Source organism: Pseudophryne corroboree, chromosome 10 (genome assembly GCF_028390025.1).
Source record: "Pseudophryne corroboree isolate aPseCor3 chromosome 10, aPseCor3.hap2, whole genome shotgun sequence".
Classification (NCBI taxonomy): domain Eukaryota; kingdom Metazoa; phylum Chordata; class Amphibia; order Anura; family Myobatrachidae; genus Pseudophryne; species Pseudophryne corroboree.
The window spans coordinates 385,262,936-385,276,849 of record NC_086453.1 but is presented as its reverse complement, the minus strand read 5'-3'; the positions used below and the strand labels follow the sequence as shown (position 1 = coordinate 385,276,849).

The window sequence follows — 13,914 nt, the reverse complement described above, 5'->3', positions numbered from 1 at the left end:
CTCAAGGAACCTGCTGATAGAAAGCAGGAGGCGATCCTGAAGTCTGTATATACACACTCAGGCATTATACTTAGGCCAGCTATTGCGTCAGCATGGATGTGCAGTGCTGCCGCTGCGTGGTCAGATAAACTGTCAGAAAATATTGACACGTTAGACAGAGACACGATCCTGCTAACAATTGACCATATAAAAGACTCAGTCTTATACATGAGAGATGCACAGAGGGAAATCTGCCGATTGGCATCTAAAGTAAGTGCATTATCCATCTCTGCTAGGAGATGCTTATGGACTCGCCAGTGGACAGGAGATGCAGATTCCAAAAGGCACATGGAAGTTTTGCCTTATAAGGGGGAGGAATTATTTGAGGATGGTCTCTCCGACCTAGTTTCCACAGCAACGTCTGGGAAGTCAGCATTTTTACCCCATGTCCCCTCACAGCCTAAGAAGGCGCCATTTTATCAGGTTCAGTCCTTTCGGACCCAGAAAAACAAGCGGGGAAAAGGAGGGTCTTTTCTGTCTAGAGGCAGAGGTAGGGGAAAAAGGCTGCAGCAAACAGCAGGTTCCCAGGAACAAAAGTCCTCCCCCGCTTCCTCTTCCAAGTCCGCCGCATGACGGTGGGGCTCCACAGGCGGAGCCAGGTACGGTGGGGGCCCGCCTCATGAATTTCAGCGATCAGTGGGCTCGCTCACAGGTGGATCCCTGGATCCTTCAAATAGTATCTCAGGGATACAAGCTGGAATTCGAGGCGGCTCCACCCCACCGGTTCCTAAAATCTGCCTTGCCGATTGCTCCCTCAGACAGGGAGGCGGTGCTAGCAGCGATTCACAAGCTGTATTCCCAGCAGGTGATAATCAGGGTACCCCTACTTCAACAAGGCCGGGGTTACTATTCCACACTATTTGTGGTTCCAAAACCGGACGGTTCGGTGAGACCCATTTTAAATTTGAAATCCTTGAACACATACATAAAAAAATTCAAGTTCAAGATGGAATCGCTCAGGGCGGTTATTGCAAGCCTGGACGAAGGCGATTACATGGTATCCCTGGACATCAAGGATGCTTACCTGCATGTCCCCATTTACCATCCTCACCAGGAGTACCTCAGATTTGTGGTACAGGATTGCCATTGCCAATTCCAGACGCTGCCGTTTGGACTCTCCACGGCACCGAGGGTATTTATCAAGGTTATGGCGGAAATGATGATACTCCTTCGAAAAAAGGGAGTTTTAATTATCCCGTACTTGGACGATCTCCTAATAAAGGCACGATCCAAGGAACAGTTGTTAGTGGGAGTAGCACTATCTCAGGAAGTGCTGCGCCAGCACGGCTGGATTCTGAATATCCCAAAGTCACAGCTGGTCCCGACGACACGTCTAATGTTCCTGGGAATGATTCTGGACACAGTCCAGAAAAAAGTGTTTCTCCCGGAGGAGAAAGCCAGGGAGTTGTCTTCTCTAGTCAGAGACCTCCTAAAACCAAAACAGGTATCGGTGCATCACTGCACGCGGGTCCTGGGAAAGATGGTAGCTTCTTACGAAGCAATTCCATTCGGCAGGTTCCATGCCAGAATTTTTCAGTGGGACCTGTTGGACAAGTGGTCCGGATCGCATCTTCAGATGCATCGCTTGATAACCCTGTCTCCAAGGGCCAGGGTGTCTCTGCTGTGGTGGCTGCAGAGTGCACTGCTCATCTTCTGGAGGGCCGCAGATTCGGCATACAGGACTGGGTCCTGGTGACCACGGATGCCAGCCTACGAGGCTGGGGGGCAGTCACAAAGGGAAGAAACTTCCAAGGACTATGGTCAAGTCAGGAGACTGCCCTTCACATAAATATTCTGGAACTAAGGGCCATCTACAATGCCCTAAGTCAAGCAAAATCCCTGCTCCTACACCAGCCGGTGCTGATCCAGTCAGACAACATCACGGCAGTCGCCCATGTGAATCGACAGGGCGGCACAAGAAGCAGGATGGCAATGGCAGAAGCCACAAGAATTCTCCGATGGGCGGAAAATCATGTACTAGCACTGTCAGCAGTGTTCATCCCGGGAGTGGACAACTGGGAAGCAGACTTCCTCAGCAGACACGACCTCCACCCGGGAGAGTGGGGACTTCATCCAGAAGTCTTCCAAATGATTGTAAATCAATGGGGTCGTCCACAGGTGGACATGATGGCGTCCCGCCTAAACAAAAAACTAGAGAGGTATTGCGCCAGGTCAAGAGACCCTCAGGCGATAGCTGTGGACGCTCTAGTGACACCGTGGGTGTACCAGTCAGTTTATGTGTTCCCTCCTCTACCTCTCATACCAAAGGTATTGAGAATAATAAGAAAGCGAGGAGTAAACACAATTCTCGTGGTTCCGGATTGGCCAAGAAGAGCGTGGTACCCAGAACTTCAAGAGATGATCTCAGAGGACCCGTGGTCTCTGCCGCTCAGACAAGACCTGCTACAGCAGGGGCCCTGTCTGTTCCAAGACTTACCGCGGCTGCGTTTGACGGCATTGCGGTTGAACGCCGGATCCTGAAGGAAAAGGGCATTCCGGAGGAAGTCATTCCTACGCTTATTAAAGCCAGGAAAGAGGTCACAGCAACTCATTATCACCGCATATGGCGGAAGTATGTTGCTTGGTGTGAGGCCGAAAAGGCCCCAACGGAGGAATTTCAACTAGGTCGATTTCTGCATTTCCTGCAAGCAGGAGTAAATATGGGCCTAAAACTAGGCTCCATTAAGGTACAGATCTCGGCTCTGTCGATTTTCTTTCAAAAAGAACTAGCTTCAGTACCTGAAGTTCAGACATTTGTTAAAGGAGTGCTGCATATTCAGCCCCCGTTTGTGCCCCCTGTGGCACCTTGGGATCTCAACGTGGTGTTGAGTTTCTTAAAATCACATTGGTTTGAACCACTAAAAACCGTGGATCTGAAATATCTCACGTGGAAGGTGGTTATGTTATTGGCCTTGGCTTCTGCCAGGCGAGTATCAGAATTGGCGGCTTTGTCCTGTAAAAGTCCTTATCTGATTTTCCATATGGATAGGGCAGAATTGAGGACTCGTCCCCAGTTTCTCCCAAAGGTGGTGTCAGCGTTTCACCTGAACCAGCCTATTGTGGTGCCTGCGGCTACTAGGGACTTGGAGGACTCCAAGTTGCTAGACGTTGTCAGGGCACGGAAAATATATGTTTCCAGAACGGCTGGAGTCAGAAAATCTGACTCGCTGTTTATCCTATATGCACCCAACAAGCTGGGTGCTCCTGCTTCTAAGCAGACGATTGCTCGTTGGATTTGTAGTACAATTCAGCTTGCACATTCTGTGGCAGGCCTGCCACAGCCAAAATCTGTGAATGCCCATTCCACAAGGAAGGTGGGCTCATCTTGGGCGGCTGCCCGAGGGGTCTCGGCTTTACAACTTTGCCGAGCTGCTACTTGGTCAGGGGCAAACACATTTGCAAAATTCTATAAATTTGATACCCTGGCTGAGGAGGACCTGGAGTTCTCTCATTCGGTGTTGCAGAGTCATCCGCACTCTCCCGCCCGTTTGGGAGCTTTGGTATAATCCCCATGGTCCTTACGGAGTTCCCAGCATCCACTAGGACGTCAGAGAAAATAAGAATTTACTCACCGGTAATTCTATTTCTCGTAGTCCGTAGTGGATGCTGGGCGCCCATCCCAAGTGCGGTTTATCTGCAATACTTGTACATAGTTACTGTTAACTAAATCGGGTTATTGTTGAGCCATCTGTTGAGAGGCTCTGTTGTTTCATACTGTTAACTGGGTTTCATATCACGAGTTGTACGGTGTGGCTGGTATGAGTCTTACCCGGGATTCAAAATCCTTCCTTATTGTGTACGCTCGTCCGGGCACAGTATCCTAACTGAGGCTTGGAGGAGGGTCATAGTGGGAGGAGCCAGTGCACACCAGGTAGTCTAAGATCTTTCTAGAGTGCCCAGCCTCCTTCGGAGCCCGCTATTCCCCATGGTCCTTACGGAGTTCCCAGCATCCACTACGGACTACGAGAAATAGAATTACCGGTGAGTAAATTCTTATTATTTCTATATTTTGTCATGAAATGCTGACCCTGTCTGATACCAGAAGCACCACATCCGATGCAGGAAAAACTAATTGCAAGCTCTTCAGGACGGGTCAGTACTTTATATATGTAACATTATGTAAACCATCGTCGCTAGATAAACATGACTTTTTGTATCACTAATAGCACAGGCCCCAGAACACTCCGCTGTGATATATATGAAAGTACTTCTATATGGACGACTTCTCCTGAAGTCTGTGTCTTGGTTCCTCTTAGATAATGAGAGTACTCCCATCCCGCACACACACACACCAGGCGATAGTGTACAATATTTTATTTTTTTATGAACAATGAAGTGTTAAAAATTACAAATGTATTTACAGAACATGAAATAAATAGGTATAAATAAATAAATTAATATGAGTTGCCTCATAAATAGAAGATTCTCCGCGAGGCATCTTGCAGGGGTCTTAGGTAGCAGGTGGGGTCTCTGCAGCTGCGTCAAATCCTTCGGAACCCTGCGGAGAAAGCAATGGCCGGTGTCAGTACAAGCTGTATTTACATGACACAGGATATACTCAGCTCATTAGGATCAGTGCCGGATACACACATCGGCGGCAGCCATTTTGTGGCATCTTGTGCCTCAGGGACATCACTAGTTCCCACTATGATATCAGTTTGTCTGCAAAATGGCTGCTGCCGCCATGTGCAGACGAGGGGTAAGCCATGTTCTTCCTGACTATATCTACACATGAGGAATCAGGACAATTAGGAGGTAGGCTCCCAGCAAAGGGTTAAACTCTGTGTTCCTGTTATTGCACAGTCTGAGCTCATATGTGCATGGCTTATACTACAATACTGAGAGAGGACACGGGTTACATACTAATGAGACCTGTACAGGCGTGTTACACACTGTGCACAAGCCACGGGGGACCTAGAAATCTGCTCCAAAGGTTACAAGGGGGAAAACAAATAACAAACAATACATAATACTATATGTTATCACATGTCACTGTACATACATGCCAGAAAGCGTGTGCACCCTCCCCTGTACATAGCAGTAACTACAGGTTCATAATACTCCATGTATGTTATCACGTGTCACTGTACATATATGCCAGAAAGCGTGTGCACCCTCCCCTGTACATAGCAGTAACTACAGGTTCATAATACTCCATGTATGTTATCACGTGTCACTGTACATATATGCCAGAAAGCGTGTGCACCCTCCCCTGTACATAGCAGTAACTACAGGTACATAATACTATATGTATGTTATCACGTGTCACTGTACATACATGCCAGAAAGCGTGTGCACCCTCCCCTGTACATAGCAGTAACTACAGGTACATAATACTATATGTATGTTATCACGTGTCACTGTACATGCATGCCAGAAAGCGTGTGCACCCTCCCCTGTACATAGCAGTAACTACAGGTACATAATACTATATGTATGTTATCACGTGTCACTGTACATACATGCCAGAAAGCGTGTGCACCCTCCCCTGTACATAGCAGTAACTACAGGTACATAATACTATATGTATGTTATCACGTGTCACTGTACATGCATGCCAGAAAGCGTGTGCACCCTCCCCTGTACATAGCAGTAACTACAGGTACATAATACTATATGTATGTTATCACGTGTCACTGTACATATATGCCAGAAAGCGTGTGCACACTCCCCTGTACATAGCAGTAGCTACAGGTAAATAATACTCCATGTATGTTATCACGTGTCACTGTACATATATGCCAGAAAGCGTGTGCACCCTCCCCTATACATAGCAGTAGCTACAGGTAAATAATACTCCATGTATGTTATCACGTGTCACTGTACATATATGCCAGAAAGCGTGTGCACACTCCCCTGTACATAGCAGTAGCTACAGGTACATAATACTATATGTATGTTATCACGTGTCACTGTACATATATGCCAGAAAGCGTGTGCACACTCCCATGTACATAGCAGTAGCTACAGGTACATAATACTCCATGTATGTTATCACGTGTCACTGTACATATATGCCAGAAAGCGTGTGCACCCTCCCCTGTACATAGCAGTAACTACAGGTACATAATACTATATGTTATCACGTGTCACTGTACATACATGCCAGAAAGCGTGTGCACCCTCCCCTGTACATAGCAGTAACTACAGGTACATAATACTATATGTATGTTATCACGTGTCACTGTACATAAATGCCAGAAAGCATGTGCACCCTCCCCTATACATAGCAGTAGCTACAGGTAAATAATACTCCATGTATGTTATCACGTGTCACTGTACATATATGCCAGAAAGCGTGTGCACACTCCCATGTACATAGCAGTAGCTACAGGTACATAATACTATATGTATGTTATCACGTGTCACTGTACATACATGCCAGAAAGCGTGTGCACCCTACCCTGTACATAGCAGTAACTACAGGTACATAATACTCCATGTATGTTATCACGTGTCACTGTACATATATGCCAGAAAGCGTGTGCACCCTCCCCTGTACATAGCAGTAGCTACAGGTACATAATACTATATGTATGTTATCACGTGTCACCGTACATATATGCCAGAAAGCGTGTGCACCCTCCCATGTACATAGCAGTAACTACAGGTACATAATACTATATGTATGTTATCACGTGTCACTGTACATACATGCCAGAAAGCGTGTGCACACTCCCCTGTACATAGCAGTAGCTACAGGTACATAATACTCCATGTATGTTATCACGTGTCACCGTACATATATGCCAGAAAGCGTGTGCACCCTCCCCTGTACATAGCAGTAACTACAGGTACATAATACTATATGTTATCACGTGTCACTGTACATACATGCCAGAAAGCGTGTGCACCCTCCCCTGTACATAGCAGTAACTACAGGTACATATTACTCCATGTATGTTATCACGTGTCACCGTACATATATGCCAGAAAGCGTGTGCACCCTCCCATGTACATAGCAGTAACTACAGGTACATAATACTATATGTTATCACGTGTCACTGTACATACATGCCAGAAAGCGTGTGCACCCTCCCCTGTACATAGCAGTAACTACAGGTACATATTACTCCATGTATGTTATCACGTGTCACTGTACATATATGCCAGAAAGCGTGTGCACCCTCCCCTGTACATAGCAGTAACTACAGGTACATAATACTATATGTATGTTATCACGTGTCACTGTACATACATGCCAGAAAGCGTGTGCACACTCCCCTGTACATAGCAGTAGCTACAGGTACATAATACTATATGTATGTTATCACGTGTCAGCGTACATATATGCCAGAAAGCGTGTGCACCCTCTCCTGTACATAGCAGTAACTACAGGTACATATTACTCCATGTATGTTATCACGTGTCACTGTACATATATGCCAGAAAGCGTGTGCACCCTCCCCTGTACATAGCAGTAGCTACAGGTACATAATACTCCATTTATGTTATCACGTGTCACCGTACATACATGCCAGAAAGCGTGTGCACCCTCCCATGTGCATAGCAGTAACTACAGGTACATAATACTATATGTTATCACGTGTCACTGTACATACATGCCAGAAAGCGTGTGCACCCTCCCCTGTACATAGCAGTAACTACAGGTACATATTACTCCATGTATGTTATCACGTGTCACTGTACATATATGCCAGAAAGCGTGTGCACCCTCCCCTGTACATAGCAGTAACTACAGGTACATAATACTACATGTATGTTATCACGTGTCACCGTACATACATGCCAGAAAGCGTGTGCACACTCCCCTGTACATAGCAGTAGCTACAGGCACATAATACTAAATGTATGTTATCACGTGTCACCGTACATACATGCCAGAAAGCGTGTGCACACTCCCCTGTACATAGCAGTAACTACAGGTAAATAATACTCCATTTATGTTATCACGTGTCACTGTACATATATGCCAGAAAGCGTGTGCACACCCTGTACATAGCAGTACTGTGCCCTAGGACTGATGTACTGTGCGGAGTCTGTAGTACTGTGCCCTAGGACTGATGTACTGCGCGGTGTCTGTAGTACTGTGCCCTAGGACTGATGTACTGTGCAGAGTCTGTAGTACTGTGTCCTAGGACTGATGTACTGTGCGGAGTCTGTAGTACTGTGCCCTAGGACTGATGTACTGTGCGGAGTCTGTAGTACTGTGCCCTAGGACTGATGTACTGTGCGGAGTCTGTAGTACTGTGCCCTAGGACTGATGTACTGAGCGGAGTATATAGTACTGTGCCCTAGGACTGATGTACTGAGCGGAGTATATAGTACTGTGCCCTAGGACTGATGTACTGAGCGGAGTATATAGTACTGTGCCCTAGGACTGATGTACTGAGCGGAGTATATAGTACTGTGCCCTAGGACTGATGTACTGTTCGGAGTCTGTAGTACTGTGCCCTAGGACTGATGTACTGTGCGTAGTCTGTAGTACTGTGCCCTAGGACTGATGTACTGAGCGGAGTCTGTAGTACTGTGCCCTAGGACTGATGTACTGTGCGGAGTCTGTAGTACTGTGCCCTAGGACTGATGTACTGTGCGGAGTCTGTAGTACTGTGCCCTAGGACTGATGTACTGCGCGGAGTCTGTAGTACTGTGCCATAGGACTGATGTACTGTGCGGAATCTATAATACTGTGCCCTAGGACTGATGTACTGTGCGGAGTCTGTAGCACTGTGCCCTAGGACTGATGTACTGTGCGGAGTCTATAGTACTGTGCCCTAGGACTGATGTACTGCGCGGAGTCTGTAGTACTGTGCCCTAGGACTGATGTACTGTGCGGAGTCTGTAGTACTGTGCCCTATGACTGATTTACTGTGCGGAGTCTGTAGTACTGTGCCCTAGGACTGATGTACTGTGCGGAGTCTGTAGTACTGTGCCCTAGGACTGATGTACTGCGCGGTGTCTGTAGTACTGTGCCCTAGGACTGATGTACTGTGCGTTGTCTGTAGTACTGTGCCCTAGGACTGATGTACTGCGCGGTGTCTGTAGTACTGTGCCCTAGGACTGATGTGCTGTGCGGAGTCTGTAGTACTGTGCCCTAGGACTGATGTACTGTGCGGAGTCTGTAGTACTGTGCCCTAGGACTGATGTACTGTGCGGAGTCTGTAGTACTGTGCCCTAGGACTGATGTACTGTGCGTAGTCTGTAGTACTGTGCCCTAGGACTGATGTACTGTGCGTAGTCTGTAGTACTGTGCCCTAGGACTGATGTACTGTGCGGAGTCTGTAGTACTGTGCCCTAGGACTGATGTACTGTGCGTAGTCTGTAATACTGTGCCCTTGGACTGATGTACTGTGCGTAGTCTGTAATACTGTGCCCTAGGACTGATGTACTGTGCGTAGTCTGTAATACTGTGCCGTAGGACTGATGTACTGTGCGTAGTCTGTAATACTGTGCCCTAGGACTGATGTACTGTGCGTAGTCTGTAGTACTGTGCCCTAGGACTGATGTACTGTGCGTAGTCTGTAATACTGTGCCCTAGGACTGATGTACTGTGCGTAGTCTGTAATACTGTGCCCTAGGACTGATGTACTGTGCGTAGTCTGTAATACTGTGCCGTAGGACTGATGTACTGTGCGTAGTCTGTAATACTGTGCCCTAGGACTGATGTACTGTGCGTAGTCTGTAGTACTGTGCCCTAGGACTGATGTACTGTGCGTAGTCTGTAATACTGTGCCCTAGGACTGATGTACTGTGCGTAGTCTGTAATACTGTGCCCTAGGACTGATGTACTGTGCGTAGTCTGTAATACTGTGCCCTAGGACTGATGTACTGTGCGTAGTCTGTAGTACTGTGCCCTAGGACTGATGTACTGTGCGTAGTCTGTAATACTGTGCCCTAGGACTGATGTGCTCTGCGTAGTCTGTAATACTGTGCCCTAGGACTGATGTACTGTGCGGAGTCTGTAGTACTGTGCCCTAGGACTGATGTACTGTGCGTAGTCTATAGTACTGTGCCCTAGGACTGATGTGCTGTGCGGAGTCTGTAGTACTGTGCCCTAGGACTGATGTACTGTGCGGAGTCTGTAGTACTGTGCCCTAGGACTGATGTGCTCTGCGTAGTCTGTAATACTGTGCCCTAGGACTGATGTGCTCTGCGTAGTCTGTAGTACTGTGCCCTAGGACTGATGTGCTCTGCGTAGTCTGTAATACTGTGCCCTAGGACTGATGTACTGTGCGTAGTCTGTAATACTGTGCCCTAGGACTGATGTACTGTGCGTAGTCTGTAGTACTGTGCCCTAGGACTGATGTACTGTGCGTAGTCTGTAATACTGTGCCCTAGGACTGATGTGCTCTGCGTAGTCTGTAATACTGTGCCCTAGGACTGATGTACTGTGCGGAGTCTGTAGTACTGTGCCCTAGGACTGATGTACTGTGCGTAGTCTATAGTACTGTGCCCTAGGACTGATGTGCTGTGCGGAGTCTGTAGTACTGTGCCCTAGGACTGATGTACTGTGCGGAGTCTGTAGTACTGTGCCCTAGGACTGATGTGCTCTGCGTAGTCTGTAATACTGTGCCCTAGGACTGATGTGCTCTGCGTAGTCTGTAGTACTGTGCCCTAGGACTGATGTGCTCTGCGTAGTCTGTAGTACTGTGCCCTAGGACTGATGTGCTCTGCGTAGTCTGTAGTACTGTGCCCTAGGACTGATGTGCTCTGCGTAGTCTGTAGTACTGTGCCCTAGGACTGATGTGCTGTGCGGAGTCTGTAGTACTGTGCCCTATGACTGATGTACTGTGATGTGTCTGTAGTACTGTGCCCTATGACTGATGTACTGTGATGTGTCTGTAGTACTGTGCCCTAGGACTGATGTACTGTGATGTGTCTGTAGTACTGTGCCCTAGGACTGATGTACTGTGCGGAGTCTGTAGTACTGTGCCCTAGGACTGATGTACTGTGCGGAGTCTGTAGTACTCTGCATATAGGTAACAAGGGGTAATCTGTATCGGTCACAGCGGCAGTAGCTCTGCGTCAGTCCTTACTGTCTCTCTGTGTCATGTATAATAATACGTGGTTATTATGGTTATAGATGCGGAGACCCTGGAAGGTGTCAGCGGTATATACAGCGTGTAGGAGGAACAGAATATACAGTCCTCAGCCACAGGTATACGGACCAGCTCCCAGTGCATCTAGCAGGTACTATCCCCAGTCTCCTTATTGCATTGCTATAGATAAATCTCAGGTAACCAGGACATGCTGGGACTTGTAGTTCCCAGGCTATCTGATAACTATATAAGACTTACCGTTGCAGCCCAGTCCACTCAGAGCGTCAATCCTGTCTATCCGCCTCCCGAAGCAGCTGGAGCCCCGCATCATCCTGCGGTTCTGTAGCGACCTTAACCCCTTGAGGAGCGGGTCATTGATGGGGGGTGGGTTGTTGCGGGTGGCTCTTGTATCAGGCAGGGGGTCTTCTCTCTCTTCTGGGGTCACTATCTGCGGGGGGTCTTCCGATCTGGTCTCCAGCACCCCTGGACTTCTCTCCAGAGCCTCAATCACTGCCAGCTTGTCCTCCAGTTTCTCTAGCACACCCTGATCACATAGAGCATTGTCTTAGCAGGTTCTAGCATCAGGATCAATCAATAAACGCTGCGTATATAATAACAGGCAGGCAGTGCAGCTCCAGTGTTGTAGAACTACAAGTTCCACTGTGCCCTGGGGTGTAATGGGCGTGTGCATAAATAATTCATGTTTCTTTACCTTAAACATGAGCAGCTATTGTCCCTGCAGCTGTTGTAGGACTACAAGCACCAGCAATCCCTATGCCCTTTATACTTATATAATCCAGAATCTGAACTAACAGCGCTGATTGTGGTTCCAGCCTGTAATAACTTATATAACGAATCAGACAGCCACAGACAGCCCTGTGAGACGTTGGTTTGTGAGCTAGCAATCACTTGTTGCTGGCAGCGGACTGTACGTATACAGGTGTTATTGTAGTATATTTAGCGCCTTGAAGTGTTTTACTGACACAGTGAAGTCTATGTACTAATCCTTGGAGAAAGGTAAAGTACCAGCTAACCAGCTCCTAGCTGTCATTTCTCAAACACAACCTGTAACGTGACAGCTAAGAGCTGATTGGCTGGTATGTTATCTCTCTCAACTGTATTTCTCTTCAGGGCTTAGTGCATAGACCCCAGTGTTCTTAGAAGTATAGCCCCACAGCAGCATATCTATCTATCTGTCTGTCTGTCTGTCTGTCTGTCTGTCTGTCTGTCTATCATCTATCTATAATTATCTATCTCAAGAGGTGAGTGAATGAAGGTGTTATGCAGCAATTTGTTAATGCCTGAGGGTGTTATGTGCGGGGTATCACAGTGACCCGTTTTTTTTTGGCAGTGTATATACGGGTGTGTATTGAAAGTCGACAGTAACTAGGTCGACAATGTCTAGGTTGACCACTATTGGTCGACAGTAACTAGGTCGAAAGGGTGTCTAGGTTGACAGGATCTTTAGGTCGACATGTTCTAGGTCGACAGGTCAAAAGGTCGACATGAGTTTTTAATGTTATTTTGGTGTCGTTTTCTTCGTAGAGTGACCGGGAACCCCAATTAGTGCACCGCGCCCCCTCGCATGGCTCGCTTCGCTCGGCACAGATTACCGTTCCAATCGTAGTCCACGTGGATCGTTAAGTATGAAAAGGTTCAAAAAAAGAAAAAAATTGTGAAAAACTCATGTCGACCTTTTGACCTGTCGACCTAGAACATGTCGACCTAAAGACCCTGTCGACCTAGACACCCTGTCGACCTAGTTACTGTCGACCAATAGTGGTCGACCTAGACATTGTCGACCTAGTTACTGTCGACTTTCAGTCCGGATCCCGTATATACTGATATAATATGTGGATAAAAGTGCTATTTCCAATTCGTAAGTCTTACTAATTCATCTTTAACTGTAAATATCACAGTTTCTTCTAAAGTCAACATAACAAAATAAATTCACTCTCTTCATATATTTACTTTATATATAAACACACACACACACACACACACACACACACACACACACACACACACACACACACACACACACACACACACACACATACAGTATGTATATATATATATATATATATATATATAATATATATGTTAGTTGTAGACTAGTTTATGTACCAGCCAGTCATGCATGCACCCTTATTCTCAGAGCACCGGGCTGCCTTGTCCAGGGGAGCTTGCAATCTAGTCCGGTTTGCTGCGTGAGACAGAGTGAGGTCTTACCCTGAGGGATTGCAGCTCTGCGTCCGGCTCTGTCACAGGGTGGGTTGCAGAGCGTTGCAGGTGTAGGGTGACCAGCAGCAGGGATCCGCACAGCAGATACAGCGTCCTCTCCATCCTCAGCTCCAGTAGATGACACGGGTTCCTCCTCTCTGTCTGTCTCTCGATCACCCCCCTCCGTATACTCTGGTGCCCTGTAGGCAGCACCCTGGCATATATACCCAGTGGTGGAATGTTATCTAGGCGGTCACATTCTCCAGGGATCAGCCTGCGAGAGAACAGGTCTGCGGCTGCAGAATTCCCTTATAGGTCCCTCATTTAGTTGCAGGAGGAATGCTCTGACCCTCTGACGAGTACTGGGGGGGGTGGGGGGGCGCCGTCACTCAGGAACACCAGGTGCTAATGCCACCTAAATGAGGACATCTGAGTTCTGTGCGGCAGTGGGAATAATGACTTACTTCTGCCGTCTTTCATGGCTGCACCGCGTTCCCTGACGTCTGTGAGTCTGTCTTCAATAGAAGGAGCAATTAGTGGTGACATACTGCTGAGGAGAGCTGTGCCACCATTATTACGCCTGGACTCAATTCCCCCTTAATCCGCCCATCCTGTTACAGGTGTTCTTAATTATTATTATTTTGAGGAGATG

General features: G+C 47.4%; 1 protein-coding gene across 1 annotated transcript; it reads right to left on the bottom strand.

The window, feature by feature from the left end:
- Nucleotides 1-4,336: 4,336 nt before the first annotated feature.
- Nucleotides 4,337-13,639, bottom strand: LOC134965701 (natriuretic peptides A-like). Its single transcript, XM_063942009.1, has 3 exons — nucleotides 13,272-13,639; nucleotides 11,298-11,583; nucleotides 4,337-4,537 (listed from the first exon to the last, which is right to left on the bottom strand). The coding sequence occupies exons 1-3, from the start codon at nucleotides 13,383-13,385 to the stop codon at nucleotides 4,521-4,523; spliced, it is 417 nt and encodes a 138-aa protein (XP_063798079.1). The 5' UTR covers nucleotides 13,386-13,639; the 3' UTR covers nucleotides 4,337-4,520.
- Between the last annotated feature and the right edge of the window lie 275 nt (nucleotides 13,640-13,914).

Coding starts and splice junctions, on each gene's coding strand:
- LOC134965701 (XM_063942009.1), bottom strand. CDS start 13,385: ATGGAGAGGACGCTGTATCTGCTGTGCGGATCCCTGCTGCTGGTCACC. Junction 11,584..13,271: donor CAGAGCTGCAATCCCTCAGG/GTAAGACCTCAC, acceptor CTATGTGATCAG/GGTGTGCTAGAGAAACTGGA.